Raw genomic sequence first — 27,782 nt, 5'->3', positions numbered from 1 at the left:
AATAAGCAAAATAAATAATAAAAATAGAAGAAGAGAGCAGCCTCTGCCATCTCTGCGACGGCTGCAGACTCACTCAGTGCTTCAACCAGAGCAATGACAGCGATGTACTGAGGGTCATTTGCCGGTGTGGGTATTGGTAAGGATGCAGAACTGAAAACGGCACAAACGCGAATGACGCGAATGCCCAGCTCCGTTAAGTTTCTGCAATTTTAAAATGCTCAGACCTCATTAAGAATTACCCTAAATATTTAAGTAGGTCCATACGTAAGAAATTAGAAAAAAAACACAGTTTTTCTCTCATATGCTTCATAAATCTTTATTTCAATGTGATCTTTTTTTTCAGCACTTGAGTTAAAAATACAACACAAAAGAAAAAAAACACTGAAGGCAATTGTGGCGACTCTGCGTTAGACACGGATTCATTCGTACAGACGTGGGTAGCTAAAATTCGAAGCTAAGCAAGCAAAGCCGTAGCATTTAATATAAATTGTCTTCACTACAGGACAAAGCGCACACAAACATTTGTAAAGGAAATTAGACGTATTCAGGATTGTCAGTCTACGCCAAAGCTAAGGTACCTTTCAGCGTTTAGCAGCCCTTCCAAACAAACACGAAAAAGTTACCAAGAAACATTACCTTTATAAGCAATGCTTATTTGAATATATCGTGTGGAGAAAGCGGTCAAATATAAATACATGCATTATGAAAAATAGTCAAAAATGAGTCAATACTGTAACTTTATTTTGTACTAATTATATAAAAATTAAGCATTGCTTTGTGTTAAATATTGTTGGGCAATTCAAGTTTACAAAAGCAGGACGACAGGACATAAAATACAGCATAGAACAGGAGGAATTTTATAATACGTATTGCAATGCATTCAATTGTCATTTGTATGCATGTATATAGATAAAGTACAAAAGGGACAATTATGATTATTTGAGGATGAAGGATAAAAAAGTTTAATTCACCTCTATTGTCATAATAGAATGAGAAAACCTATACAGTACTAATTTTCAGCTATATGAATAGTTTAAACATAGAAGATATATGTATACTAATTTTAAGATCTCTTGAAAATGCATTTAATGATGGAGAAAATACAATAAGTATTTCCTCTGTAGCCAGGGATGCATTTAAAATACTTCTGTCTTTAATGGACATGAACACCAACATAAATAACTGGACTAAACACTGCATTCAACAACCAGGTATCTGCCATGAGCACACAACTTTGTTCTGGCTTATCCATGTATTAACTATGTAGCAATGACATTACACAAGCAGTAAGTGTTGATATACATGACATCTGCCCTGCAGTTTCATGAAATTAAGCTCAAAGTACAGAAATTTTGGCCGACGGCCGACGTTCTCCAACACTGTTAGCACGACCGTCGAACTCATTACCCCCAGCAGCGTACAGCTTGCGTCAAACTCCAGAAAGAGTTAACTAAGAAAGAGACTCACCTGGGTAACTTCAGACGGTTTTTGGTTAAATCAAGGTAATGAACGCGCTGACTCTTCATGACTGATCTAAGAACAGCCACACTGTCAGGATTTAGTCAAGATTAGCGTGGTTGTTTTTACTCATTACGGCAACCATATTCAAAGAGAGAGACATTGCGATAGAGGAGAGGATTACGAGCAAAGAGGGGTTACTTTGTTTTCGCAGGAATGATCCACCTTGCAGGCTGACTTCATTGGGGAGGAGGGAGAAGACTTACATTTCACTGGAAGTTCTGTTGAGAATAATCAGGGAATTAAATCACATCTGTATAGAAGCAAGTAACAGATAAATAAACTAATGTAATGCAGATGATACTCACACCATTCGATCGATAAAGGAACTTATGAAATTATGACTTAAATACCTGACTTATTGTAGGCCAGACTATCCAGTGCATTTGGTGACATTAGTGTTGTGCTGTATCTATCTTTAGCATATATACTTTCCCTTTGCTTCTTCAGTTCCTCCTCTCTCTGCTTGACCATCTTGATCTCGTCATCGATCAGGGACTGGGTGCTCCTGGAGCGTAACTTGAAGAAGGGGTTGTTCAGAAAGGTGCTGTCCTGAGTGTCCTGGCAGACAGAGTTCAGGCAGAACTCGGACGAGCTGCGTGTGATCATGGCAGGAGCCTCCAGTATGACGACGTTGGATGCATCCGATGGCCACTCATTGGCTCTCTTTGCTAACGGGTTAGTGTCTTTCTTGCAGCGTGTTGGGCTGGAAGCGTATTGCTCAGGTTCGAAGATGATCACGCTATTGCCTGACACCTCTTGGCACAGCTGACCTTTTGACGGGGAGGAGGTAATAATGAAGGATGGTGTTTTAATGCTGGGGGACTTTGGGAATCTGCAATTGTCTTCCTTTGCCTCAAACATCTTTCTCCTTTCTTCAATCTCCTGATTCAATCTTCTGTCAATTTTTCCAGCTTGAACAATGACTGGTTTGCCAGTAGCTTGTGTGCATTCATTGGCATTGTAGGCTTTAGAAATTCCACGCTCCCGTCTCAGGCTCTCTTCCCGTTCCATAGCTAAGCGAATTTCCCTTTCAATCGGGGTCTCATCATCGCAAGGAGACCTGTAGCTGGAGTCATCGAGGCCAGAGTCCTCTGAACATGGGCTGAGATGAGTCTGAGAATAGTCATTCAGCGCTGTACAGTCCAACTCTGCTTCTTTCTTGGACCTGTTGATATTTCTAACGGGGGTGTACATGGAGTTGTGTCCTCCCGGGCATGTCATTTGCCTAAAAGTGGGTTGATAAATCTGGTATTTTGTCGCCTCTTCCATTTTTAGCCATTGCTTTCTTGCAACCCGAAAATCCACATGTTCTGTACTGACATTCTCGCTCTTTGTCTCCTGAATTACACAGTAGTCAGGAGGAACTTTCTTATTAGTATTTACTTTTGAAGACTCTGAATCATTTGTGCTGCATTTTAAACCGTGACTGAACTCTTCCTCATCTTCTGATATTTTTGATAAGCCGTGAAATAGGGAGGGAGTTACATTGGGGTGCTCTTGAGTTTCAAATTCATAGGCGTCATCTAGACCAGTATGGTGCTCATACTGGTCTAGAAGGTCTTCGCGGTCTTGGCTGTGATGCTCATATTGGTCTAGAGAGTCTTCAAGATCTGTTATATGGTGCTCATATTGGTCTAGAGCATTTTCACGATCTGGATTGTGGTGCTCATATTGGTCAAGAGCGTCTTCATGATCTGGGATGAGGTTATCATATTGGTCGAGAGCATCTTCACCGTCTGGGGATGGGTGCTCATATTGATCCAGAGCATCATCACGGTCTGGGGTAAGGTTATCATAATGGTCTAGCACATCTTCAGTGTCTGGGATGATGTTATCATAATGGTCTAGCACATCTTCAGTGTGTGGGGTGATGTTATCATAATGGTCTAGCACATCTTCAGTGTCTGGGGTGATGTTATCATATTGGTCTGGAATATCTTCATGGTCTGGGGTGAAGTTATCATACTGCTCTAGAGCATCTTCACAATCTAGGCTGTGGTGCTCATATTGGTCTAGAGCATCATCACAGTCTGGGGTGTGGTGCTCATATTGATCAAGAGTATCTTCATGGTCAGGGACATCTTTGTCATCGCTCTGGTTGATTTCTACAATATTCTCCACATTCCTTTCAACTTTTTGCACAAAGAGTTCTTGGGCACTTAAATTTAGGATTTCATCCATGTAGGAATCATCATCCTCCCTATTAATAGAGGAGGAAAAGATGGCCCTCCATCTCTCATCAGTCTCAGTATCAGAGGAGACAGGTTCTATCTCAACCCGCAAAATGCAGTTTAAGTCAGCATCACCTGGATCAAGATATGTGGAGATACCAGAAGAAGCTTCTTCGCCAACGCAGTCTTCTATAATGGACACCTGTATTCTGTTGTTACTGAGGCTATCCATAGCAGCCTCTTGTATCACTGGTTCTGGAGTCCTGGTGGTCTCGCTCTCTTCAGTGTCCTCTGTCGTGGGCAACACTGGAGTGTCAGATCGCTCCTGCTCTGACTGCTCCTGTGTTTTGTGAAGCATTTCATTCTCACAAACTGTTCCTGCACTAGAGGTTGTATCAGAAACAGAGGAGGTCATGGACTCCGTGCGATTTAGATAATTATGTTCGGTTTCCAAGATCAAAGCCTCCTTTTCACACAGATTGTCTGTTTCCTTCCCATTTTCTAAGCTGTGTTGCTCCCCGTTGTCCGCTGCCCGTTGTGGCAGGACCGTCAGAATGTCCACGTTTCCTTTCATTCGGGATTCTGGAGAAGCTGCACTGGACCACGCTGTTTCAGCCTCCTCAGACGAGCCCTCATTTTCAGCCACCTCTGTCTCCCCAGAATCCATTTTATGGTCCCTGACAGGAGCCATTTCTGATAGCTGGCTGGTCTCCATGGTTACTTCTTGTGGAAAATATTTCTGTTCTTTCTGATTTTGAGTGTCGCTGCTGCCTCCTCTCACTTCATCTCCATTCGTCTGCTTCTCAGTGGCTGAACTTTTCTGCAAAGCAAAATGAAATACATTTATATAAGTGTTTTACAAATTTTACTTGTTTTAAAAGTTTTACTGTCGAAGCGTGACACCCACAGTGCAATGTATTCCATGACCATTAGCTATATTCACAAACCCTACATCACTTTTTCGGAAATGTGTATCACAGCATATAAAAACTCTATTTTATGCATGAATTCATTATTATTAACCATTTATTTATTAGAAATGGATTCACATCTAACCTTTGTTAGCCATACATAGTTTGAACCAATAACTAATATCTTACCACTATTACTTGCAGTAGATATATGAGATTAACTATAAATTAGTAGTGCTTCATATTTAATCATAGAATGTATTATTATTATATATTCATTATGATTTATTACAAACTTCTTGGCATTGCAATACGGCTATAAATCTCTCAAAATGAACGGTTACATTTTTCTGTACAAAGGCATAACTTTTATTATGATAAATTTGAATAAATATATAAAAAAAAACATGATAATGGTCCCTTAAATTCCAACAATAATTGCAAGCAATTTGCCCTACAGCCTACTGCCAGGGAACAACATTAATGATGCACTTTGCAGTATTTCTTTATTTATTTGTTAATGTAATGGCGTTTCTGAGTCGAGATCACAGGGAAACATTAAAGGGACCATTCCGCCACATATATGCTTTTACAAATGCATGTTATTAGTGATCCATGAACATTAAATATGTTAAGGAAGTCTGAGTCGTATGCGGGAACGAACTGAAATCTTTCAGTTTGAGCAGCCATCCATTTCATTTAAGGAAGACAAGCGAACAAATTCACCTATTAAATTTATTTGAGGAGTAAACAGGCAAATTATTTTCAAGGCTAACTACCTGACATTTCCACGGTTGATGTTTAATCAATATACTGAAGAATTACATTGAGAAAAGTTACAGTGCTAAAATGAAACATTATATAAAAAATGAACTGAAATGAGACTCGTCCCATGATTCCTTGAGGTGTCTCAGCAAATGGGCCATCAGGTCTGAGTAATGTACTGGAACTTTTCAGAGTGTAAAAGACATGACTAAGAAGGAGATTTAAAAGTGTTGTGTTTTTTTCCTAGTGTTCCCTCTTCTGCGTTCAGATCCCAGCCTGTGCGGAGTCGGGCAGGACAGAGATCCATCTGAATGAAGCTCTTATGTAAGGCTGGATGATGGAATATTTCACCCCCGCCTTTGCAGTTCCATTCCCGCGGCTCACGCTTGGCTGTTGTCGCTGACAGAGAAGAGGTCAGGAAAGATTATTTGGAACTCTGCACACCTAGGGCCTTGGACCCAGTCCCACAAATGAAAACAACCCATGGGACATGCCGGCATAACTGAGCTCGAGAGAAGTCCCTATTTGTGTGGAATTTACTAAATTCTTAACCAACCAATAATAATAATAATGATAATAGCAACAATGATAATCATAATCATAATAATAAGAACCATTATTATTATTATTGTTAAGTAAATCTAATAATCAACAAAAATGTGTATATGGGCAAGGAAGAGTGCTATGAATATATAACTTAAGACCTGGTGAATCACACCATCACTGCACTTCAATTAGGGAAACCTGTTGTTGTTCTTTAAAAAAATGTTTATATGTTCCTAACCGATGACACTGTCATCATATCCTTAACGTACTTTTTTCCTGTTAGAATATTTATGTTTGTTTACCTCCCCATCTTCCAGTTGCTTATCCACAACAAGGTGATGATTTATGTTTGCGTACTTATTTTTAAATCTGATTAATCTGAGGAAACGATGTTGATCATTACCCGCAGAGCAAATGATATTCGAGGTCAATTGAGCTGGCTTGTGACTTCTGCTTAATTTGATTAAAATCTCTTTACATTGTTCAATATTAGCAAATCTATGCATCATCCCATGAAAACTGCATTTGAAACCCACTGATATTCACTGATTTCTCAAATTCCAACATTCCCCCATTATTACAAATTAATTATGTCGGGATTTTTTTTTTTAAACCTAAAATTGTTTAATTATTCCCGTCCCAGATTTAAATAACCTCATGCTCCTAAAAATACTTCCCACACAACGGGAAAAAACTGGGAAATTCCGCAAAAACTGTCTCTTTTACCCAAATAAAATATCATCTGACATGTCTAAATTCAATCATAGTCTGGCTGCACTAACTGTACTGCAGCTTCTCGCGTCTCTCTCTCAAAATGGAGTCTCGCCTCGCAGCGACTCCGGCGCCAGTCAGCAGCAGGGGCTGAAGGGCATGAATCACCAGATCGTTCGCAGACGCGCTGGACGGTGCTGTCATCCGCGCCTACTGCCAAGCGCTGGCCAGCCGTCGATCCAGAGCCCAACTCTTTCACACCAAAGGACGGAATAATCGATTGAACATCAGAACGTCGCTGTCTGTGAGCAGTAATAGCTTCATAATCCTCTGCCCTCATTTGTCATTTTACGCTCCAATGCCGCTGTTTTTGTTTGTAAACGTTGCTCATGTTATGAAGAAAGAAATGAGCGAGTCAACAAAATCTATATTCATTTTTGTGAGAGACAATGACATTCTAGCAATTAATTATGCAACCCCGCAATTATCAGATTCATTATTTTTCTTCCTCAAGTGGCAGGCAAAACTTATCAAAATATAATGCCATTGTTTTACTGCTACAGCATGAACAAAACATACAAAATTATTTGTGGTGCCCTTAGGGATAATTAAGTTATTCGTGGCTAAAATCTAATTAGACACAATTACAGAAAAAGCAGCATCTCAAACGAGAAGAAAAATTATTTGGCAATAACTATTCCACGTTTTGATAAACGAATGTTGTTAGGTTAATCGGCCACAGAAACCTCTGAAGTCATTTAAAGTGCACAAATTCGCACCCACAAAGTTCACCCCACGTTTACTTCCCTGGTCACGCTGCACGTATTAGGAGTCAAATCAAAATAACAGGCTGAAAATGTCAGCGCACCATGGTTACCTCAGGGGACAGAGCAATTTGGAAAGATCAGCCCAATAGGAAGGGGAGGTCCTGAGTGGACCGGCGTCTCTTCTAATCGTCCCACATGCATTAAATAACGCGCATTAAATAATGCAGGACACAGACGGACGGGCAGAGACTCCTCTCTATCTCCCTCCCACATTTTCACACTGAGAAGACAGATGGAAATGATCTCCACCAAATGACATGCCTCTCTGAAGCCGCCATGCTTTCCACCCCGATGGCTGCATACGGCGTCAAATGGGAAGCAGGGAGCAGAGTTTGCGGCTACTTATTTTTAGACTGTTTATTTAATTATTGGGCTACAGCTCGGTGGTTGGCACTATGACATCACATCTCCAAGTTTGGGAATTTGGTCCTGGTCATAAGCTCGAAGCGTGTGGAGCTTCACATGCCCTCTCTGGGCACTTCGGGTTCCACTTGCAGTCCAGAAACATGCGGTTAGGTGAATTAGTGTGTCTCAATTGCCTTTTATGTGCGAGTGTGTGTGTGTGTGTGTGTGTGTGTGCACCCTGCGATGGACTGGCATCCCATTCAGGGTGCCCCCTGCCTCGTGCCCTGTCTTTCCTGGGATAGGCTCCAAGCTCACCACGACCCTGTACTGGGTAAGCAGCTATGGAAAATGGATGGCACAAACCCAGTTCTGTTTGTCCATGGACTTTATCAGATAAAATTACTTTGCAGACTTTTAAACATTACCTCCAGGGCCCCCAAGTCCCAAATTGCAGTCTCCATGGTAACCTGCTAACCTACGTGCATTTCTTTCGTGGTTAATAAGTGGACATAGTCATTGCTCTTCTCTAGAATTGCAAAAATTGATTTAGATTAATTGTGATTGATTGCGCCTTGATTCATTGCGTTCCTGAGCAACTTATCAGGGCCAAAGATAAGGCAGCTTGAAACTGACATTTTGCCCCAGCTGTCTTCCTCAGACCCAAATAACTCCTTTTTCTTCTTGCCATGAGTGATGCAAGACCCTGTGTTTGTGACTTTCGGCACTGCGACAGGAGCCGAGGGCGCTTCAGTCGTCGCTGTCATTACCAAGGACGTTCTCGTGTTCCTTTCGGACTGGAATAATGCCATGAATCACAGGTGTGGGAACCTCGCTGGAAAAGCAGCACAGGGGTTATGTTTCGATGTGGCGGAGACAAGCCATGTCACCAAAGAAAGGCGGCAGATGATCTGTTTTTCGGTGAACAGACCGGGAGCCTCTGCGTGGACGGCGGTGGCACAAACTAAAAAGCCAGAAAACGCTTGCTGGCGGAGCCTCGCAGATCCGCTTGTCGGCACCTGCGTCAAACCAAATTATCATTACGAATGGCGTTTCCCCGAGCTAAGAACATGGACCCTGCCACAGTCTGAGTGCCCTGTTTCAACATCAGCCCTCACTCGAGGAGGTTCTCAGCTTGAGGCTCCTAATTCACATGGAGATAAAAGAGCTTCTGATCACGTTCTAGTGGAACTTAATGGCTCTCATAAATGTTCTCTTGGTCATATGAACAGCGGAGCTTTAATGTTTATTTCTTATTTATCCATGTTAACATTTTTAGTAAGGCTATTCTGCTTAATTACAATTAAGGGCAACTTGTTACACATTTTAAATTGGAGTTGAAACAGTACTGTCCCTTCAGGAATTTAAATACGACGTAATATATTTGCTTCTATGGTCCCAATCACAACACTAGGAAACACATACAAGAAAAAATCACACACAAAACAAGATACTTAAGTGTCTGTGATCAATAGGCAAAGACTGCGTGCTGATCAGGTGCACAGCCGAAGCGTTTATACGGCGAGGTACGATAAACGGCAACAAACTTCAAATGCAACAGTTGGCAGCAAGCTAATTTTGCTCTTGCATGTGTATTTGTGATACCAGGACTGTGATGTTCTTTGCATAACAATAATGTTACCTGCAACTCAAGAGTATGTGAAAATGTTAAATACTCATTGACCCTAATCATTGACCAAAATCACTCCCATCTCTGCAGACTCAGATACATAACATCTGTTGATATATACTATTATATTTTTAAACTCCTTCACAGCATCACAAATCATCAGACCTACGGAACATTATCGCTCCTGCAATATAAAATATACCGTTGCCAAGGAAATAAACGAGAGAAATATTAATATTAATGTACAAAAGGCATGCACCTGAATATTCTCTTGTTAGAACAGCCTTCTATTTTAATAGATGGTCTTCAGGGGTTTTCCCTCAATTCACATGCTTAAACGGAGCAAAAAGCAAGCCTAAAATCCTGAAGGTATCCTGAATCCGCATCTAATCTTATCTACTCTCTCATCTACTGGGTTAAAAGCCTCCACTACTGCCCACTGCTCAGTCCCCCAACCCTATAATTTCCCCAGTGCCTCTGCTTGACAAGCAAGCAGCCAGATTTAGTTTTAAAATCTTTTTGCATGAACATTTAGAAAGTTTGCTGCCAACCTACCTGCTGCCTGTGCTGCTTTGGCTGTGAGTGGCTGAATCTCGCCTCGCTCGAGCCACAGCGACATGAGCACTGATTGAATGTGGCGGAACTGACCAATAGCGATGCAGCACATCTTGTGCGCAAACACACACACACACAGGCGCGCACACACGGACACACAGAGGCAGGACTCCATGTCAGTATCCTTATTTCCGAAGTCCACAGGTTAATAATGACATATGGGACATAAGCAAGCAAAATACAGCACTTTTTAATTAGTCCATACATATTGTGGCCTCGATTACGAATGACATTTTTTATCCACTTCCAAAAGAATCAGTCTTTTTTATCCAGGAGTTTGAAACTTAGAATTCTGACATCCTTTAATGTTCAGAATTCCTCCTCAAATTAATAAAAATTCGTGCATAATTAATTTTTTGTGTTATTAAGATGCATGTGCCACCCTTTGAATTAATATGAAAATTTTTACGTTTCCTTCAAAGTTATTATTAATTATGAGATTATTTTATGTTCAATGATTGTCATTTACATATAATAGATAATCTTTCTAAGAAGAAAATGACCAAATTACCATTGTACAATTGTTTGTTTCATTTGTTTGAAAGCCAAACAGCAAACAGAAGACAGGAAATAGTTCATTAAAATGGAATAACTATAAGGGAAATCTTCAGGTATAAGGTCACACAAAAGGACAATTTATCTTTTGATACATGAACAAAAGCTCATTGTAATTATACATTCTTCTTGTCTTTCCGCTGCGACAAAAAGATTTATGTGCAGATTCCTTTTGTACACAGTGAGACCCTCATATTTGCAGATTTTCAGTGATGATTCACATTTATTTCTTTAGCAGAACTGAAGCACCATATATTTGTGAGGGCAGGGTCAGCGATCCCTGGAGAAATTGAGGATGAGGGTGTTGCACAGGGGCCCAATTGTGAAATCGTACCACCAACCTCAGGATTTGATCCAACAACACGCTGATCAGATCTGCAGTGCCCCAAACCACTGAGCTACACCGAGCTTTGATTTCCAAACAATATCCATCCAGCCATCCATCCTTTAACTTTCCATACCAACTTATCCTATGCAGGGCCACAGCAGTCTGGCTCCGGTCCCTGAAACTTCAGCCACCAAGCAGGAAATAACCCAGGATGGGACGCCAAGCCATGGCACGCAAACGATACCCAATTTCTTCATTTCATGTACTTATTTCATTGTTCTCTAAATTAACATAAAATTCACTCGGAAGTCGCAACATAGTAGTTCAGGTTGGATAGTCAGCGTTTGATCGGTCCATCATGTACAGTATGAGTTTCTTAACCAAGTTTTGATGCTTAAACGTTTTACAGTAGAATCAGAATCTACAGCTGCTATGTTGGATATACTGAATATACCAGAGTAAAAGAAAAGACGAAAGGACATCACATTGCGCATCAAGCTTTGTCATTAAAGATTTTTAATAATAAAGATTCTTGAATACAAATTGTGGCAATCAGTGAAAAGAAAATTTAGATGTAATGATTCTTGCACTGTGATGATCATATGAATTAGTACACGTGAGCAAAATATTATTTTTTTATCTATGTTTTTAGTGACACTTATTAGTTGACATGTTACTTTCTTTACCAGGGAATAGTAATTATACTGAATGCCTTTGGGACATATCTCTGTGTTTGTGTTCTCTCCTATCCAATGGGCAAATAATATTTAATGGTTCATGGTTGTCTAAATACGACTGTATTAAGTCCAGTAATCAGGCTAATAAGCAATGCCAGCAGGGAGATCACATATAGTGAGATATGGATCATAAAAGACGAACAACTGTGAAAACGATTTGAACATTCAGCGAAGGAAACTATTGCGGACAAACCGGCTGAAATGATTTGTGAAAGTGCTCCAACTTCGCAGCCCTGCTGCAGCCGCTATAGTCTCATCCAGTCTGTCTTGCATTGTGCAGAGATGAATATGCACTTCGGCGTGCTGCTCTTCAGGACATACTTAAGGCAGCTACCACAATCGTATCCTTTGGAGATTATACCCTTTTCCCTAGCCTGGCCATTCTTATGCTTAATGCTGCGGGGAAGAGTACAGAGAAAATTTCAGTATACCTTATACATCACCCGTAATATCCGTTTGTGTTGTATAACCTCTTAGATACTTAGGATATTGCGTCACTATGCTGTTCTTATGTCATAATAGTACTTGTAATAGTAATATATATATATATATATATATATATATATATATATATATATATATATATATATATATATATGCATTTCAGTCCTGTACTACATTTTCCCCTGTAGTTACACAGTATACTATGCTTTATATAATGGTCTCTATATATTATTCCTGTATTGTATATAATTATATAGCTGTGATATATGTTCTTTGTTTACTCCTTCTAATCTAATGTATGCATATTTCGGTCCTTAAAGAGCACTATACATGATCATCATCCTCAAAATTATCATCATCATCATCATTATTATTATCATTACTATTATCAGTGTCAATATATTGCCTATTTAAGGAATTCTTATTGGAAAACATCACTGACCCCATGTTCTCTGTTTAAACGGATTTAAAATCTAAAAGTGAACGACTACAATCTATTTGCAAATATCAGAAATTTCAGGGAATTTCCCAGTTCTCTGAAAATAAACACTACAAACATAACAGCATTAATTACATGTATGTTACATGTATGTTACATGCCCTACATGTTATAGAATTGCACCAAGGGAAAATGTATTATTGTACTTTTAGTCACAATACCTGATGATTTAAAATATTTTACGTTTATTCTATCACAATATCTGCCCAGTTAGATTTTTATTACATAGTATTTAACTGTCCTTAAATGTGCTAAAGATTTTAATATATGATTGCTGGTACTAAGTAATAATCTGGGAGTAAAACAGGAGACTGTGTATATATTCATTAAAAGACAGCAGGTTTCAGAGTGCTGTGTGAAGCCTGCTTACATAACGGATTTTGCTTTTAAGATTCATTTGAAGAGAAATTGGGTACTATGAAAAAGATGCATTTGAAAAGGCAGGTGTAATTCAGCCTCTGGAAGCTATTTTCTTATGCAACACTTGAGGAATGTTACATAAGTACCACTCAAGCATATATTATGGGCTGTCACGTTCGTTTCAGTCCCTTAAATTTTCAACTATTGAACTGGGCTAAGTAGTTCGGAGGCAGGTTCTGTGACTGATATAATACAATGATATATTCCTTGCTGTGGGTTGTCATGAAGTATAATAAGCATATCTACTTTGAAATTTGGTTCGGAATGCCATACACAGGCATGCACCCTGGTAAATATACTGATGTCAAAAGAGTAGTTGAGAAATTACTGAAACTGATAAGATATTAGTAGATATATACTGCATAGAACATCGAAGATTAATATTAACACATTGTTAGTATTTTTTAATGAAATTTGCACTCCATGTTACATCGTTCGGCTGTCATTTTTGGATAGAGCGTCTGCTTAAATGCAGCCTATGCATAAATAATTAGTATCCTTCTCTGTTTTGCCTACCCAGTTGTACAACGCTTTCTCAATCTTTAATTAAATAATTTGCCCACCCTGAGAAATAAAAAATCTAATTCAACCTCAATCAAACACTGTAGCATTTTCAGTTTCCTTATTACGGTGAACATTTAGAACTGATTTGGGGTAAGTGTGACATCTTAAGGATCAGAAAAGACCATCATTAAAAAAAAGTTCATATTTCTCGAAATTTTTGGTTAATATTGCAGAAAAACAAATTTTAAAAAGTGAACGGCGGGTTTCATACCAAAACAGGAGTTACAGAAAGGGGAAGGGGATGAACAGTCATTATAGTCATTGAATATTACAGTTGGCAGGTGCTAATGCAAATTTGTTTATGAGCAGGCAAAAGCACGACGCTTGGTAAATAGAAAAAGTACACAGCACATGACGATGTGTGAAGCCAGTGACTCAGAATTGGACTGGTAGCTAAACGAGGAAAAGCACGGCTGAAACAAGCATGTTAGTGACAAATCACAAGCGCATCAGCCTCGGCCACGGGGTGGAGACAGGAGTTTGACACAGCAGATTTCTGAACAAACAGTCGACGCCGTTACAGTATGTACTTCTTGTCGAAACCATACAAAAGTTTATTCAATACAGTTAGTGTGCATAGAACAGCTGGAAATTGCATGACAATCAGCAAACTTACTGATATATTTATACAAACGTAGTACTGCTAGGCCTGGTGACCAGCATGTGTTGTGTTTCAGGAGAATAGCAGGCTTGTTAGTGCATTCTTGAAAGTGTTTTCAGAAGAGGGAAGGAGGTTAGTGTTTAATGAGGTCTTTTGGGTTAACAAGTGGCTGTGCTTTTCCTTCCGTTTACTACCTGTAGTGGAAGGGTCTTTGGTGCCATCGTCAACCATCTGCTCAAAACTCTGCTGAGCCTGACTCAGCCTAGATTGCTGCCCTTGAACCTGGAGTGTCGCATCAGGCAGTGCGGAATTTTGGTTCGGGGTGGATCTGGTGTCGGCGAGGTGCTGCTTTGCTTTGGAGCTCCTGTCCATCTTTGGCTGGAAGACTTTGCTGCAGCAGCCGTCGGGGTGGTAAGATAGCTGCATGTCGGGACTGTTGTCGTCGTCGCTGATGACCACCAGCTCTGCCTGGATGACTTCATCCTCCTCATCGTTATCTGCATTTTGATAACCCATGAAGATCATGCTTACCGGCTTGGAGGAGTCTATGTTTTCTGGCATACAGTTCAGAATATTGAGTTTGGAAATCTCGGGAAAGGGGTCCTGGTGAGTCAGACTGGAATCCAAGGGTAGGGCTGCTCTATCACCCTCAATGGAGAGTGCTGGATTGCACCTGTTTCCATCAAAGTTCATTTCGAAATCTAAGGGTGTTTGGCCACTGACAGGAATATTATTTTGGATGCTCTTGGAGTGTTCAGGAGGCTGCTGGACCTTCCTGGAGGACCAGTGGAGTGGAATGTGAGACAATTCTTGTTTATTTTGCCCCTGAAGAAGAGTCACCTCACTGTTCTGGATGCCTAACTGAGAAGAAATTACATTCTTGAAGGATTCTCGTCGAGGAGCAGGTCTGGGGCTGAGTTGATCCAGGTTCTGTCTCTTGGGAGTAGATGGTCTGCTGTAGGGACTTGAGAACACAGGTTCATGATACTCCACATCGGCCTCGAGACCTTTCTCCGTGGCCTTCCTAAGGAGCTCTTCCACCTCTTGAGGGGTAAGTTCTCCCACCCCATTTTGGACTCTTTGAGTGTCAGCGGGCAGAGCATACACTGACTTTCTCCCATCATCGTACACCTTGATGCCTTTCTTTGGTAGATCTTCTGCTGTGACAGTTGCTGTTGATAGCACTTGGCTCTTTCCAGTTCTCATGTCCTTCTGCACGTTTATTTCCATTACAAATAAAGCTGTGGATAAAAGAGATCTTATGAATATAGAGCAACAAACATCATATAGGGAAGTAAGACTCCTGTACTGCCTTTTCATATGAATATGAACTGGCAACTGGACTAATTTCTCAAATTTGCTAGTGGCTGTGCTTAATATTTCATAAGTAATTGTATTTCCACGCATCCATTTTCCATGAGTCACTGTACAATACTAAAGATGAACAGTTTCCTTATTCTTGAGTTATATAGCATAATGCATCATGAAGCTAAAGAAAATAGCCTAATTATAAAAATCAACAGCTTTTATCAAAGGCACCGTTAACATTTTTAATAATTCGGTCAAAGTGGATTTTACCTTGTTTAGATTCTTCAGGGTCATGGTCCAACTTTGGGCTTGACATCTTCTTGAGCTGTTTGGAAGGTTTGAAGGACTGTGGAATATCTGGAATTGCTGAATAAACATATTGTATTGGATCTGCAAGGCAATGGACACCTCTTACTTTCCAGTTCTGCTTGGTTAAATTTGATTAAATCGAAATATACGCCAATCGAAGGACAAGAGACGTAGTGACAAAAGTAATTACCTGGCTGGATATCAGCATTTACTTCCTGTGCAGAGATATAGTAGTTCAAGATCAAATTCAGGAAGAAAAGCCAAGCAAAAAATATTTGAAAGGTGAAGAGCGCAAACATCAAGTTAATCTGTTCAAAGGCACATAAGGGACTTTTATGCTAAGAACAAACAGGACGCAGCCTGCATACACCTGCATACACCTGCATACACCTGCACACACCTGCATACACCTGCATACACCTGCACGCACCTGCACGCACCTGCATACACCTGCATACACCTGCACACACTGCATACACCTGCACACACCTGCACACACCTGCATACACCTGCATACCCATCGTCCGTCGTCGTAACCAGTTTTTTTCAGTACCCGTCTGTTGGTGAACTCATTAACATCTGGCCTTGTAAAGTCCACCAAGCAATCACTCACCAACTAGTCCCTGTACAGCCTGGATTCCGCTTTGAAACAACTGCACAAACCGTAATGCCTCTTGCATCGCCGATTGCACGTCACAAAAATCTAAGACAGCGCACTGATGTTGTTTGTCCAGCACAAGTAGTATCAGATGCGCAATACCTTGATGATGTCCGCGGTTGTCTTCTCCACTTCTTTCAGCCGTTTCAGAATGAGCATCTCGTTCTCCGATATTGTCAGTTCCCGACTCTCCAGAGCCTCGATTTCTTTCTCTATCCTGCAAGCCACATGCAGACCATTAACATGCTACAGCAGTAACCGGGGAAAAAACAACTCGCATCTAAACAGAATCTGTCCATTTCCGAGCGAAACCTTCCAAAAACAAGTCCCAGAGACCTCATGGGCATCTCAGTGTCATAAGATTACAGTAAGAGATCTAGATTAGATTAAAAGTAGTTTAACGCCAGTTTAACTGCACGATATAAAAGCTGTATAATGATCCAAGAATGAAATTCTAATCCTGACCCTATAAAGGTTACAGTTTCCAGGACATCTTATAATATCTTACAGTATCTCTCCCTATGAGATACACATACACCTATTATTATACAGTCTAGGCTGCAGCCATACTTCCTGGGCCCCTGACAAAATGTCACCCCCCCACACATACACCACCTCCCTTACTTTCTACAATTTTATACTTTTATCTATTCAAGGGCCTCTATAAAGTGTGACCCCCCCCTGAATCTGCCGGGGTAGCCATGGCCCCCCTGCGCCCCTGGACACAATACGCATTGTTCTTATTTCTTAAAGAATGTCTTTCTTTCTCTCATTCCCACAAGGTTAATATCTTGACATAATATTTCTATACCAACAATTCTGGAACTGATGAACAATAATAGGGTTTCTAAGTAATAAATCTTATTTTAGCCCTTTTCTTTGGTGAGGGAGTGGCGTTCACCCCTGGGAATCAGGCTAGTTGCTGAAGTTGTTGAGCAGGTCAGTTCGGATGATTAAAAGGGGTTTTCTGCGGATCGCTTCTTCACTTTCCTTGTTTGGCTCTGAGCCCAGTGGTCCAGGATAATAACGCATTCAGAGGCGCTGAATGCTCTGAGTATTGGCAGATGTGTTTGTTGTTGTTCCAAGCTCAAAAAAGAAAATGATCATCCATACATCTATGTTCTTGATTCAGTGGTTTGCACTGTGGCCCGTGCAGGTGAGGTGCACCTCAGTGGTTGGGGGTTTGAATCCTGGTCCTTGTCTGTGGAGTTATGTGCCTTCCCTGCATTTCACAGATTCCCTGCGGTCAGCTTCTACTGTGCTAAGTAGGTCTGCCATTTGTCTTGCATATGCCCAGGAACAAGATGATCTCTAAGACCCCCACCCTCACTTCCCAGTTGTGCTCAGACCGCTGGCTGGCTGTACTGCATGCACAATGCATGTTCCATTAGCACACGGCAAAAGAGCTCTCACTAAAAGTGCACACGCTATCGAATGACAATACAGGCTAACTAAAAGCCTGCCCCCCCCCCCCCCCCCACCGCCAAAATTCAGCAGCTTTTATGAAATTCCGGCCCACAGAGTTCTCATTTTCTCCTTTTCATTTTTTCTCTCCATTTCTGAGCACCTCATTTTTGATGAATTGCCATTTTGACAGTTGACTGGAGAAGGGAGATTCTGGCTAAATATTACATTTTTACATTTTACCATAGCATGGCAGATCAAATGATTATTTTTTTTTTTTGCACTATAGGGATGGAAAGTGAAATTGGTTTTGACCGATGTATCAGTTAGACTACATTGTATTTCTATATTTGCCCATAGCGTGTGACATGCATGTGTATACATATGTGATTATCACACATGCATATATAGTACAGTTCTTTCTACCATGATTGCAGTATTTTGCAGTATACTCGTGTGAAATGACAAAGTTAATCTAATCTGATATTGTGTGCATGGATATGACCTGTGATGAACTGCATCCCATCCTGGATATATCCCTTCTGTGTCTCCTGTGTTGCTTAGGTTAGACTCCAGGCCCCCAGGGTAAGAGGACAGTCCTTCTTGAAGTGAAAGAAACAACTCGGTCCACAGCTATTGCCCTTGATGAAGAGCTGAGCTAAGGAATGTTTGGTGTTGTTTTAGATGGTATAACTTGATACCAGCCTCGGACTTAACACTTTATTTGTGTAGACAAACTTAGCACAAGGTGACACATTACGTAATGCTGCCAGGGCAACTCTTTACTTGAAGTTTTCATCTATAATGCATTATGGATGCCTTCACAATGCATTGCCATGATCAGTATAAGAATTAATAAACCATTACAGAATCTTCTATTGGTTATAAGGCATTATAGAGTTAATTATAATACTTCATAAGCCCTCAAGTATAATGCACTATAGATACCTTCATAATGCATTACAATTATCTGTATAAGACTTAAGTGTAACACTTTACTTAAAGCATTCATGATTACAGATTACCTTCACAATGCATTATAATGCATTCATAAAGTATTATAAACATGGCTATAACTATTTATTACAAGGCATAACACATTATAGCCATGATTATTATGCATTATGAATGCTCTATGAAGCTGTCATCTATAATGCACTATAGATATCTTCAATAGCACTGTTGTCTCACACCTCTGGGACCCGGGTTCGAGTCTCCGCCTGGGTCACATGTGTGTGGAGTCTGCATGTTCTCCCCATGTCGTCGTGGGGTTTCCTCCGGGTACTCCGGTTTCCTCCCACAGTCCAAAAACATGCTGAGGCTAATTGGTGTTACTAAATTGCCCGTAGGTGTGCCTGTGAATGGTGAATGATGTGTGAATGTGCCCTGCGATGGGCTGGCCCCCCCTCCTGGGTTGTTCCCTGCCTCGTGCCCTATGCTTCCGGGATAGGCGACCCAGTAGGATAAGCGGTTTGGAAAATGGATGGATGGATGGATGTTTATCTTCAAAATATATTATAGTGGTCAGTAGAATTAAGAACGCTCTGTACTGCATTATGAATTATATGTTATGCCTTTTTATAAATAGTTTTATAAATAGCCGTGTTTATAATACTTTATGTATGCATTACAATGCATTATGAAAGTATTTATAATGCATTATGATGTCTGCTTTAAGTAAAGTGTTACAGTTGATAGATTTCTTCAGTAAAACCTCAGGTTCTTTTACAGTAGAATGATGAGGCAGGTTCCTTATGCTTAAGCAGTTAATTAAGAAAGAATGAAGATCTTACAGAAGGATTTTTACACATGGCCAGTTCAGTGTTTGTCTGTCTCTACCCCCAGTGAGGGAAGCAGGCCCTTTATCTATGCTTTTCGTACAGATTCCTGGAGCCAGGGGGTCAGGTTGTTGTATGAGAGGCAAAGAACATGATGAACAAGTAGAAAGGACAGAAAGAAATATAAAAATAAGAAATTTAAAAGCTATGTATTGGTAAACTAAATTAACATTATAAATAAACTACAAATTAACTAGGGAAATCCCTCACAGTATTAAGAATGCTTTGTACTGCATTATGAAGGTACTGAAATTTGAAGTGCATTACAGATGAGAGCGTCATAAAGCGTAATAAACATGGCTATTAACTAAACTTGTGGTCCAGTCACTCTGTGAAAAGATTCCAGTGAAAGTTTAAGTGCAGGCAGCCTGGTCTGGGAGCAGTAACTCTGACGAGGTTCTTTGCATGTTTCGTACCTGTGGATGTTTCTTTGCAGAACTCCTGCTTGTTCCTGTTCATTCAGGACCTGTAATTTCATGGCCTCTTGTTCCTGCTCGCTTTGTGGACTCAGTCCATCCATCAGCCATTGCTCCCGCAAGGATTTTTTCTGTTTGCAGAGATGGACACATTGTGTAACTCAGGTAAGTGTTTGCCGTTACACAAATGCATTGCTGCCCAAGGAATTCAGCAAGAAAGCCAATCTAGACTATGTAATAAAATTGTCTGACTGAGAGTTTTTGAGTTTAATAGATGAATTTTGACAATAGTCATTTCACGGTGTTTTGCACAAAACATATCTGCTTTTAATTCATGAACATTTAAAATTCTGGAGCAGTGTCAGAAATATTTATTTTTAATAATGTACCCTATAGAGTCAGTGGGTCAAACCCACAACCTTTGAGTTCTGAGGACAAAGTTCCACGATCGGAGACATCATGCCACCCTAACTTCCATATTATTATTAAATTCTATGCTTTATTTGTCAGTATTCTACCATAAGCTGTAACATAGAATTACAGCTATGGAAAAAATTCTTGCTATTCTAGAGTTTTAAAACACAGTAGACATGAAGTATAGCAGCAGTTAGCATGACTTCTATCACTGGCAACAGAAAAGCATGAAGAAACTCCGAATGGCAAGAGGAAGCACCTTCAAATACTGTAGTTTCAGCTTCTCCTCTTCGATTTCCAACTTCTTCTTGACAATGTCTTCTTGGAGTTTTCTCTTATGCTAAAGTGAACAGATTAGGGTCAGAATGTCTCCACTGTGCATCACTTCTCTGCCCTGGAGAAGCATGGAGACGCAGCTTCTAGAAAATGTCGGGCCTCGTTTTAACAGCAATAATGGAGGCTTGTTTCGGAGAAGGTAGCTAATGGGAAGCTGTCGCGGGAGGGGGGATGCATGCCAGGGGGCGTTTCTCTGGGCTTTGGGAGGGGAGTGACACCACTGCTCAGGGATTTGACGCGATCACTGGCTTCATCCCCTAAAAATACCAGCAGCTGCTTCCGACACATATGTTTACATAAATATACGATACTTACTAGACTGGCAGTGCCTTGAGGGTGATGAAAGGCCAACATATGTAGCCATGAGAAAACAGGGTATTAACTCTGCAAAGGTTATGTCCTCAAGGGTGACGTTATGTCCAGAGGACAGAAATAAGTTACTGAAATGCTTTTAAGCATATTTTGTAAAGAGGAAAACAAATAAAGTTTGTGTATTGTGGGCCGTCAAGGGAAAAACAATCTGCGGTTGGATTTTTTTGTTTGCCTTTTGTCTTTCATTTTTGTCCGAAACAGCCTTCAGTATAAAGTGATTCACCCTCGCAGAACAAATTATCAAAAGCATCCCAGTCCAGGGCCACTGACTTGAATGGATATTCTGAGAAACACACAGCAACTACAGACGCAGGCGTGTTGCTTCAAGATTTTTCTCCATCATTTAATAGTCATCTGCACAAGGACTTACTTTTGGCCTTCAGAAGACATTTAATTTCAATATTTATTATATAAGTCAGATGATTTTTAATAATTTCATTCATCAGCACACACTTTTTGCTAGTTGATGAAGAATAAACATAAGCCTAGTTTGGGAATAAAACATGAAAAATGTCAAATATACATAAAAATACCTGCTGCCTAATTTAATACGACACTTTCTAGGAGCCGCTATATTCACAGCATTCCTTCACGCACATGGATTTTAAAATGCTGCCTTACCGTTATAGCTTGAAGACGCTCTTTCAGCAGATCTGCTTCGTCCATAGTGACCCTGGAACAGAGAGAATGGGGGTTTCCTGAGAAGGTAGCAGAAGATCAGAGGCTGTAGCTGGGTGACCGTGGGGCTGAGGGTCTGTTGGGATGGGACGGAGATACTGGCCAGTTTATCTGACACTGAAGCTCACACAATGGGAGCGCAGTTTGGGCAGGAGTTTGGGGCGGGGGGTGGGGATAGCTGAGGTGGAGGTCAGCTGAAATACCCAGCATGCCTCACTGACAAATCAGGTGTCAGGTTTGTCTCAGTAAAGTTGGATGAACTGTACTGTGGTATACTGGGAACCTGTCACTGTCTTCTGTGTTCACTGTGCTATACTGGGAACCAGTCACTGTCTTCTGTGTTCACTGTGGTATACTGGGAACCAGTCACTGTCTTCTGTGTTCACTGTGGTATACTGGGAACCTGTCACTGTCTTCTGTGTTCACTGTGGTATACTGGGAACCAGTCACTGTCTTCTGTGTTCACTGTGGTATACTGGGAACCAGTCACTGTCTTCTGTGTTCACTGTGGTATACTGGGAACCAGTCACTGTCTTCTGTGTTCACTGTGGTATACTGGGAACCTGTCACTGTCTTCTGTGTTCACCTTCCATGCTGGCAGCAGTAACAATGTAGGGCAAAGAGTAACTGCTCATTTTTACGAGAAATCCTCCAAAAATATCAGCCATGCCATTTCAGGCTTAAGAGGAATTAACCCTCAGATAAGCACATTTTTATGAATTATTTGTGAAATATTTACTTTAAATTCCCAGGACCAAAATTAAGGCTAATTTAAATGGCAATTTAAATAAACTGGCACTTTGTATATTAGAATCTCTTTGGTTCCCATTACTAAACGGCACCATAGAGCAGTTATACTAAAACTTTGATCGAAGCCATTCGTACTACTTATAGTAATAATGCTAACATTAACAGTATAATGATCAAATTTGACCTCCATCTTATAGGTACACCAGACTCCACCTTTTACACTTATATAAAGATGCCATTGTAGCATTACTTGGGGGGGGGGGGGGGGGGGCACATGACATGACTGTATCTCAGCCCTGATCCCTCATTTCCAAGGTCAGGAAGTTTTCAATGTGACTGAAAGATCAAGTTTGTTTCGTGAGGCCAGGAGCATTAATGCATTAAATTGCAATGATCCATCCAGCCTAGTTAATTTATGTTAGTAGTCAAGGGAGGTGTTATGTTTTTGTCCCGATTTAATTTAATAACACTGCTCAGAAAAAAAACTTGTGTGAATATTAAAACTCCACTGACTGAGGACCACAATCTTTATGTTTTGCGTGGCGTGAAGAAGAGCAAGACATGAACAAAGACAGTCATACTTATACAGCAGTTGCAACATTCTGGATGGAAGTAACAGGAGAAAAAGAAAATGGTGGAATAGCGAAAGGCGTGCTGTGCGCTAGAGATGCTGTTTATGGGTAGTTATAACAATGACATCATCTCTCCTTTTCTGCAGGCTTTCAGGTGACCTGTGAAATCTCCAGGTCACGTAACGGTACCGAAATTACGCGTGAAGCTATTCCTGCATCTTCACTTTCTAGTGGATCTTTTGTCTATTCACTGGGAAGTCATTTAAAAATTTCTAAATAAATAAATAAAGTGATTTGCAATTAATTAAACATTGCCAGTAGGTAGCATAATACATAGTTAAGGTTGCTGTTTGTAATTGTAAAATGCGGGGTTCAGATTTGTGGTGTCTTCACCTTTCAGCACGGAGCTTAAACGACTCCAGTGCAGTCTGTCTCGCAGCACAAACAAAGTGTAAGTCACCTTGCGTAAGAGCCACTGGCTGGACCACCACGCTTATAATTACACGCCACCCGGCAGTTATGTCACAGTGAGATGTTAGTTTCTGTAGCACCAGCGTGAGATACTGACATTTGCAATCTATGCTGGTCACATGGCATCTCAGCATTTTTTCCTACTAACGGGACAAACACTGTCAGCCTGCTGTCGGCAGAAACACTGCATGCACACATATATGCGAGAAGAACATACAGACAGCGGGTGGGAGGCGCAGAATGGCTCTGCATATCATGTCGCATCAAATCAGCACATGTTATGCACCAAACGTGGTGACCGGGAGTGTCCCCCTCCCCCCCCCCCCCAATTAAAATTTGACATGGAGGGAATCGTAAAGCACGCAAAAAATTGACATAATCTATGCTGAAGCTTTATAAAATGTAACCAGGTAAACTAAACCCAGTTCTTAATCATTATCAGTGTTTCACCTCAGAAGTGATTAAAAGCAAAACAATCTGCCCATTTTTCATATTGATCTGATCCTTGTGGTTTATTACCATTATTGTATTGATTGTTTTTCCACTTATAACTCATTCCATGTGCTTGTCCTGTTCTCTGTTCTATAAACCATCTAGACATTCCTAGTTTATCTGTCCAAAGGATGCTTCTAAAATGGTTATTTGACTGTGTTTCAGTGGAGATTTTCATTGATCTGACCTCTTGGGTACAGCATTAGCCCCCCATGGCTGCATCACTTTCATGAACTAATGATCCGACCATTGACTGACCTGCTCAGAGCTCTGGGTATCTGTCAGTAGGACAGTTCACACATAGGACTGAATCTCTCTGATTTCTCTGCTGTATGGACTGACATATTCAGCACAGAACTTGGGAATCAGTCTTAAAATATGCAGCACAGGCTGAACAAAAAAGACACACAACTAACAATGTATGGTAAAATATCAAATTTCCATAAATGTCAGAAAAACACTTTGGAACCCACAAGCCCTTATAAATTGAATAAATCGCTTAACCCTTTTCATGTGAGATTTACAGTGTATATAGGTTGAATTTATGTAATACTGCCGGATGAGTCACTGTGGGATATGGAGAGAGGATGAGAGTGGGCGTGAATGGGAATGCAGTAGGGAAACGACCTACAGAGAAGAATTCTGTGGAATGAAGGGCATTTGATCAATGTCATGGAACACTGGTTAGTTCCAGAACACATCTGACCAAAGGTGCTTTCTCTATTCCCCTTCCCTGCCTTTATTCATATTAAGCATGATAAAGTCCGGCACCTCAAACGCTCTGACAGTATACTTAACCCATATCAGTGCCATCAGATTTCCAGCTGTTTAAGTGTAGAGAGATTGCAAGCTGCTTTAGACAAACACATCAGATGCAACCGAATGTAAGTCCGCAGAAAGAGGTGCGGTGGGGGGGGGGGGGGGGGGGGTCTTAAATTTAGAGATGGCTGTGATGCCCTCACCTGTTCGCACCGAATCCGTTTCTAAGCCTGCGCCAGGTCTAAAATTAGCCGGCCACACGGTTTTAATGTCAGCAGATGTGACAGAGTGGCTCTCTGGAAGCCCTCACAGCAGAAGGCTTCTGGCCGCTGACGTCGCCCGTTAGGGACAGAGTCTCCATGCCACGGCGGTCCAATGCTGCCCTGAGTAGCCCTACAGTTAATGGGACGGTCCGACGCCAGGCCGGAAGGGCCACTTCCAGGGCGAGCTGCACAGCGACGGCGCGTCCATAAGGGACCTTCTCTGCCACATTTTTGATTTCATGGCTCCTCATCAGCTGCTGCGATGCTCCAGTGATGAAAGGCATTCCACATGTCACTCAGCGTTTCCTCTAGCGAGCAGCCGCATCGCCGCTTGGCTGTTCCAAGTGAGGGACGAGGTTTTTAAATCTGCCTGTAATCCGATCGCTAATCGTTTAAGTGCTGAAGCATAGCAACTGTCAAACTAACTGGACAGTGATTCGCGAGCTTCTGTACCACCTGTACTTGTGAAAATGACAGATACTAACTGTGATACGCAAAGTCTTGGGTCTGTTACAATTCTGTGATTCCGAATGCGGAATTTTTCAAATGCCTTGAAAAAGAGTTTGAATGGTACAATTTTACGAGCTCCCCAAAGGGAAACTGTCCTTTTCTGAGCACCCCTGTATAACACAAGTGACAATTCCTGACTGTGTGACTTTCCATGCTGAGATGATTTAAATGGAGTGGTTGTGCGATCAAGGGAAAGTGTGTTTTTTTTATCTTAAGTCCGGTGACAAAAGGTCTCACAGGCCTCCTGTAGAGGGATTGTATGCTAGAAATAGATGCATGCTAGAAGGGATATAGGCGATTATCAAATGCCCCCTAAGGTTACCAGTCATTAGTTCATTCATCATGCAAAATAAGAGCATATTACTGCAACATGGAAAATGAGACAATGTGCCATTTCTGGTACAAGAGGTTTTAAAGGGTTGCTGTCTATCTACTGTCTTCTTTATCAAATTCTTCTCGTAAAGCGGAGATCCACAAAGCTACATAGAGCCAGATTGAATAAGACCGAAAATAACGAAACTCCACAGATATCTGACAGACAAAGGCACTCACCGAACGTGTCTGAAAGGGTCGGCTTTCTGGGAGGTAAGTATAGGCAGTCAAAGATCACTGTCGTGCAGACGCTCCCACATCACCAAGCCGGGAGTTCAGGTAGGCTGAGGGTTGAGCCGAGGTTACGGAAGACAGGAGGGTCGCCCTCTCTCACCAGCGAAAGCGGGGCGGGTTCTCCACGAGGATCAGCCCTTCCCTATTGCCGAATCCTGTCGGATCCTGGCTGTTCAGCCATGTGCGAGTCCACATTTTACTGCCAGACAAATCCGCACCCCCCTCAACCCCCCCCCAACCCACATAGCCACCTCCACACACGCACACACATACACACACTCAAAGTTGGGAGCCGGTTGCTTTCTCTTCCCGCTGCCTGTGCAGCTGTCCCCCCCACTGATGGACTTGAACAGGCAACAGCACTGCCACACAACTAGAAGATCCCCCCCCCCCCAAAAAAAAAATTAGCTATAAAAGACACTGGTGGTGTAGCAAGCTGTGCTCTCCAAACTTTCATTATTTATTATAATTACATATGGATGTGTTCTGGCTTGCATATTATTAGCACTTTCAGTCAGCATGATCTACAAAGAGATTCACGTGGGACGTGCACGCATTGGTGCAAAAAAACACATAAACACCTAAACACATAAACAGTACACCACTATAATAGAGTGAAACTTGCTTTGTAATACAGTAAGGCTGTATTCTTAAATCTAAAGCGTTATTTAACACATTTTATGAAGTAATATCGATAAATGACAAGGTAATTTGAACTGACATATAATTATAATGATTTGTCGTTGTAGCTAGCAATGGTAATTCTATAGACGGCTTCCCCTCGAATAACCTGTCTTCGTTTACCTTGGACCAGAGAGGTTTATATTAAAACAGCACTGGGTATGTGGATCGTCAGTAGATAACCATATTAGTCACAGTGATGCTGAGAGCTGCAGGCAGGAGGGGTATCCATGGCAACATGAAGAACTCTGCAAATGCTCACTTCTCCATAATCTAAAGATACTACATAGCTATACAGTTACAAGCTGTTTTTTCACTGGATACTGAATGTCATTTACTGGTAACAGTGAGAATTCTTGTGGTTATTTAAGCAATTCTTTACATTTGCACACGTTAGTCAAAACGTTCAATATATTGCCAAAACAAAAACTAGGTATTTGGCTTATATCAGACTTGTTTATAGAGCATTTCAATGGCTTCTAGTTTCCCAATTTGGACTCCTAATGGATACATAATGAGGATGAAGAGCATGATGTGTGTGATTGTGTGTTTATGTGTGTATTCGCAGGAGAGGAAGAGCGGGGGTGAGAAGGAAGTCTTGCTGCAACCCCCACCTACACAGAAAGAGCGAACGAGAGAAGCGGGGGGGGGGGGGGGGGGGGGGGCATATGGAGAATGGGAATACACCCAAAAAAATACCTGCTTATTTGAAGGTATTTTAAAGCTACGATATAAATAATAAATGGCACAGGTAGGTG

The 27,782-nt window shown here is 41.1% G+C and overlaps 1 protein-coding gene across 4 annotated transcripts; it reads right to left on the bottom strand.

Moving 5' to 3' along the window:
• Positions 1-300: 300 nt before the first annotated feature.
• palmdb (palmdelphin b) lies at positions 301-26,560 on the bottom strand. Of its 4 annotated transcripts, XM_048976587.1 has the most exons (9): positions 26,290-26,560; positions 21,864-21,915; positions 20,794-20,874; positions 20,121-20,251; positions 16,565-16,679; positions 15,995-16,019; positions 15,766-15,885; positions 14,382-15,428; positions 11,422-12,055 (listed from the first exon to the last, which is right to left on the bottom strand). In XM_048976587.1, exons 2-9 carry the CDS (start codon positions 21,906-21,908, stop codon positions 12,015-12,017), a joined length of 1,605 nt encoding a protein of 534 aa, XP_048832544.1. In that variant the 5' UTR covers positions 21,909-21,915; positions 26,290-26,560; the 3' UTR covers positions 11,422-12,014. The 4 variants fall into 4 exon arrangements, with proteins under 4 accessions (XP_048832541.1, XP_048832542.1, XP_048832544.1 ...); XM_048976586.1 differs by lacking the exon at positions 11,422-12,055 and having other exon boundaries at positions 14,114-15,428; XM_048976584.1 differs by lacking the exons at positions 11,422-12,055; positions 14,382-15,428; positions 15,766-15,885; positions 15,995-16,019 and adding exons at positions 301-1,739; positions 1,872-4,512.
• Between the last annotated feature and the right edge of the window lie 1,222 nt (positions 26,561-27,782).

The sequence above is a fragment of the Brienomyrus brachyistius genome, chromosome 15 (genome assembly GCF_023856365.1).
Source record: "Brienomyrus brachyistius isolate T26 chromosome 15, BBRACH_0.4, whole genome shotgun sequence".
Classification (NCBI taxonomy): Eukaryota; Metazoa; Chordata; class Actinopteri; order Osteoglossiformes; family Mormyridae; genus Brienomyrus; species Brienomyrus brachyistius.
This window is presented reverse-complemented; position numbering and strand designations above follow the sequence as displayed.

Bases quoted from the DNA above. Each gene is read 5' to 3' on its own strand.
- palmdb (XM_048976584.1), bottom strand. From the start codon at position 21,908: ATGGACGAAGCAGATCTGCTGAAAGAGCGTCTTCAAGCTATAACG. The intron at 20,252-20,793 runs GTGCTTCCTCTT...CTCTGCAAACAG, and splicing joins TGAAACTACAGTATTTGAAG to AAAAAATCCTTGCGGGAGCA. The intron at 16,680-20,120 runs GTACGAAACATG...TGTGGCTTGCAG, and splicing joins CTGCAAAGAAACATCCACAG to GATAGAGAAAGAAATCGAGG.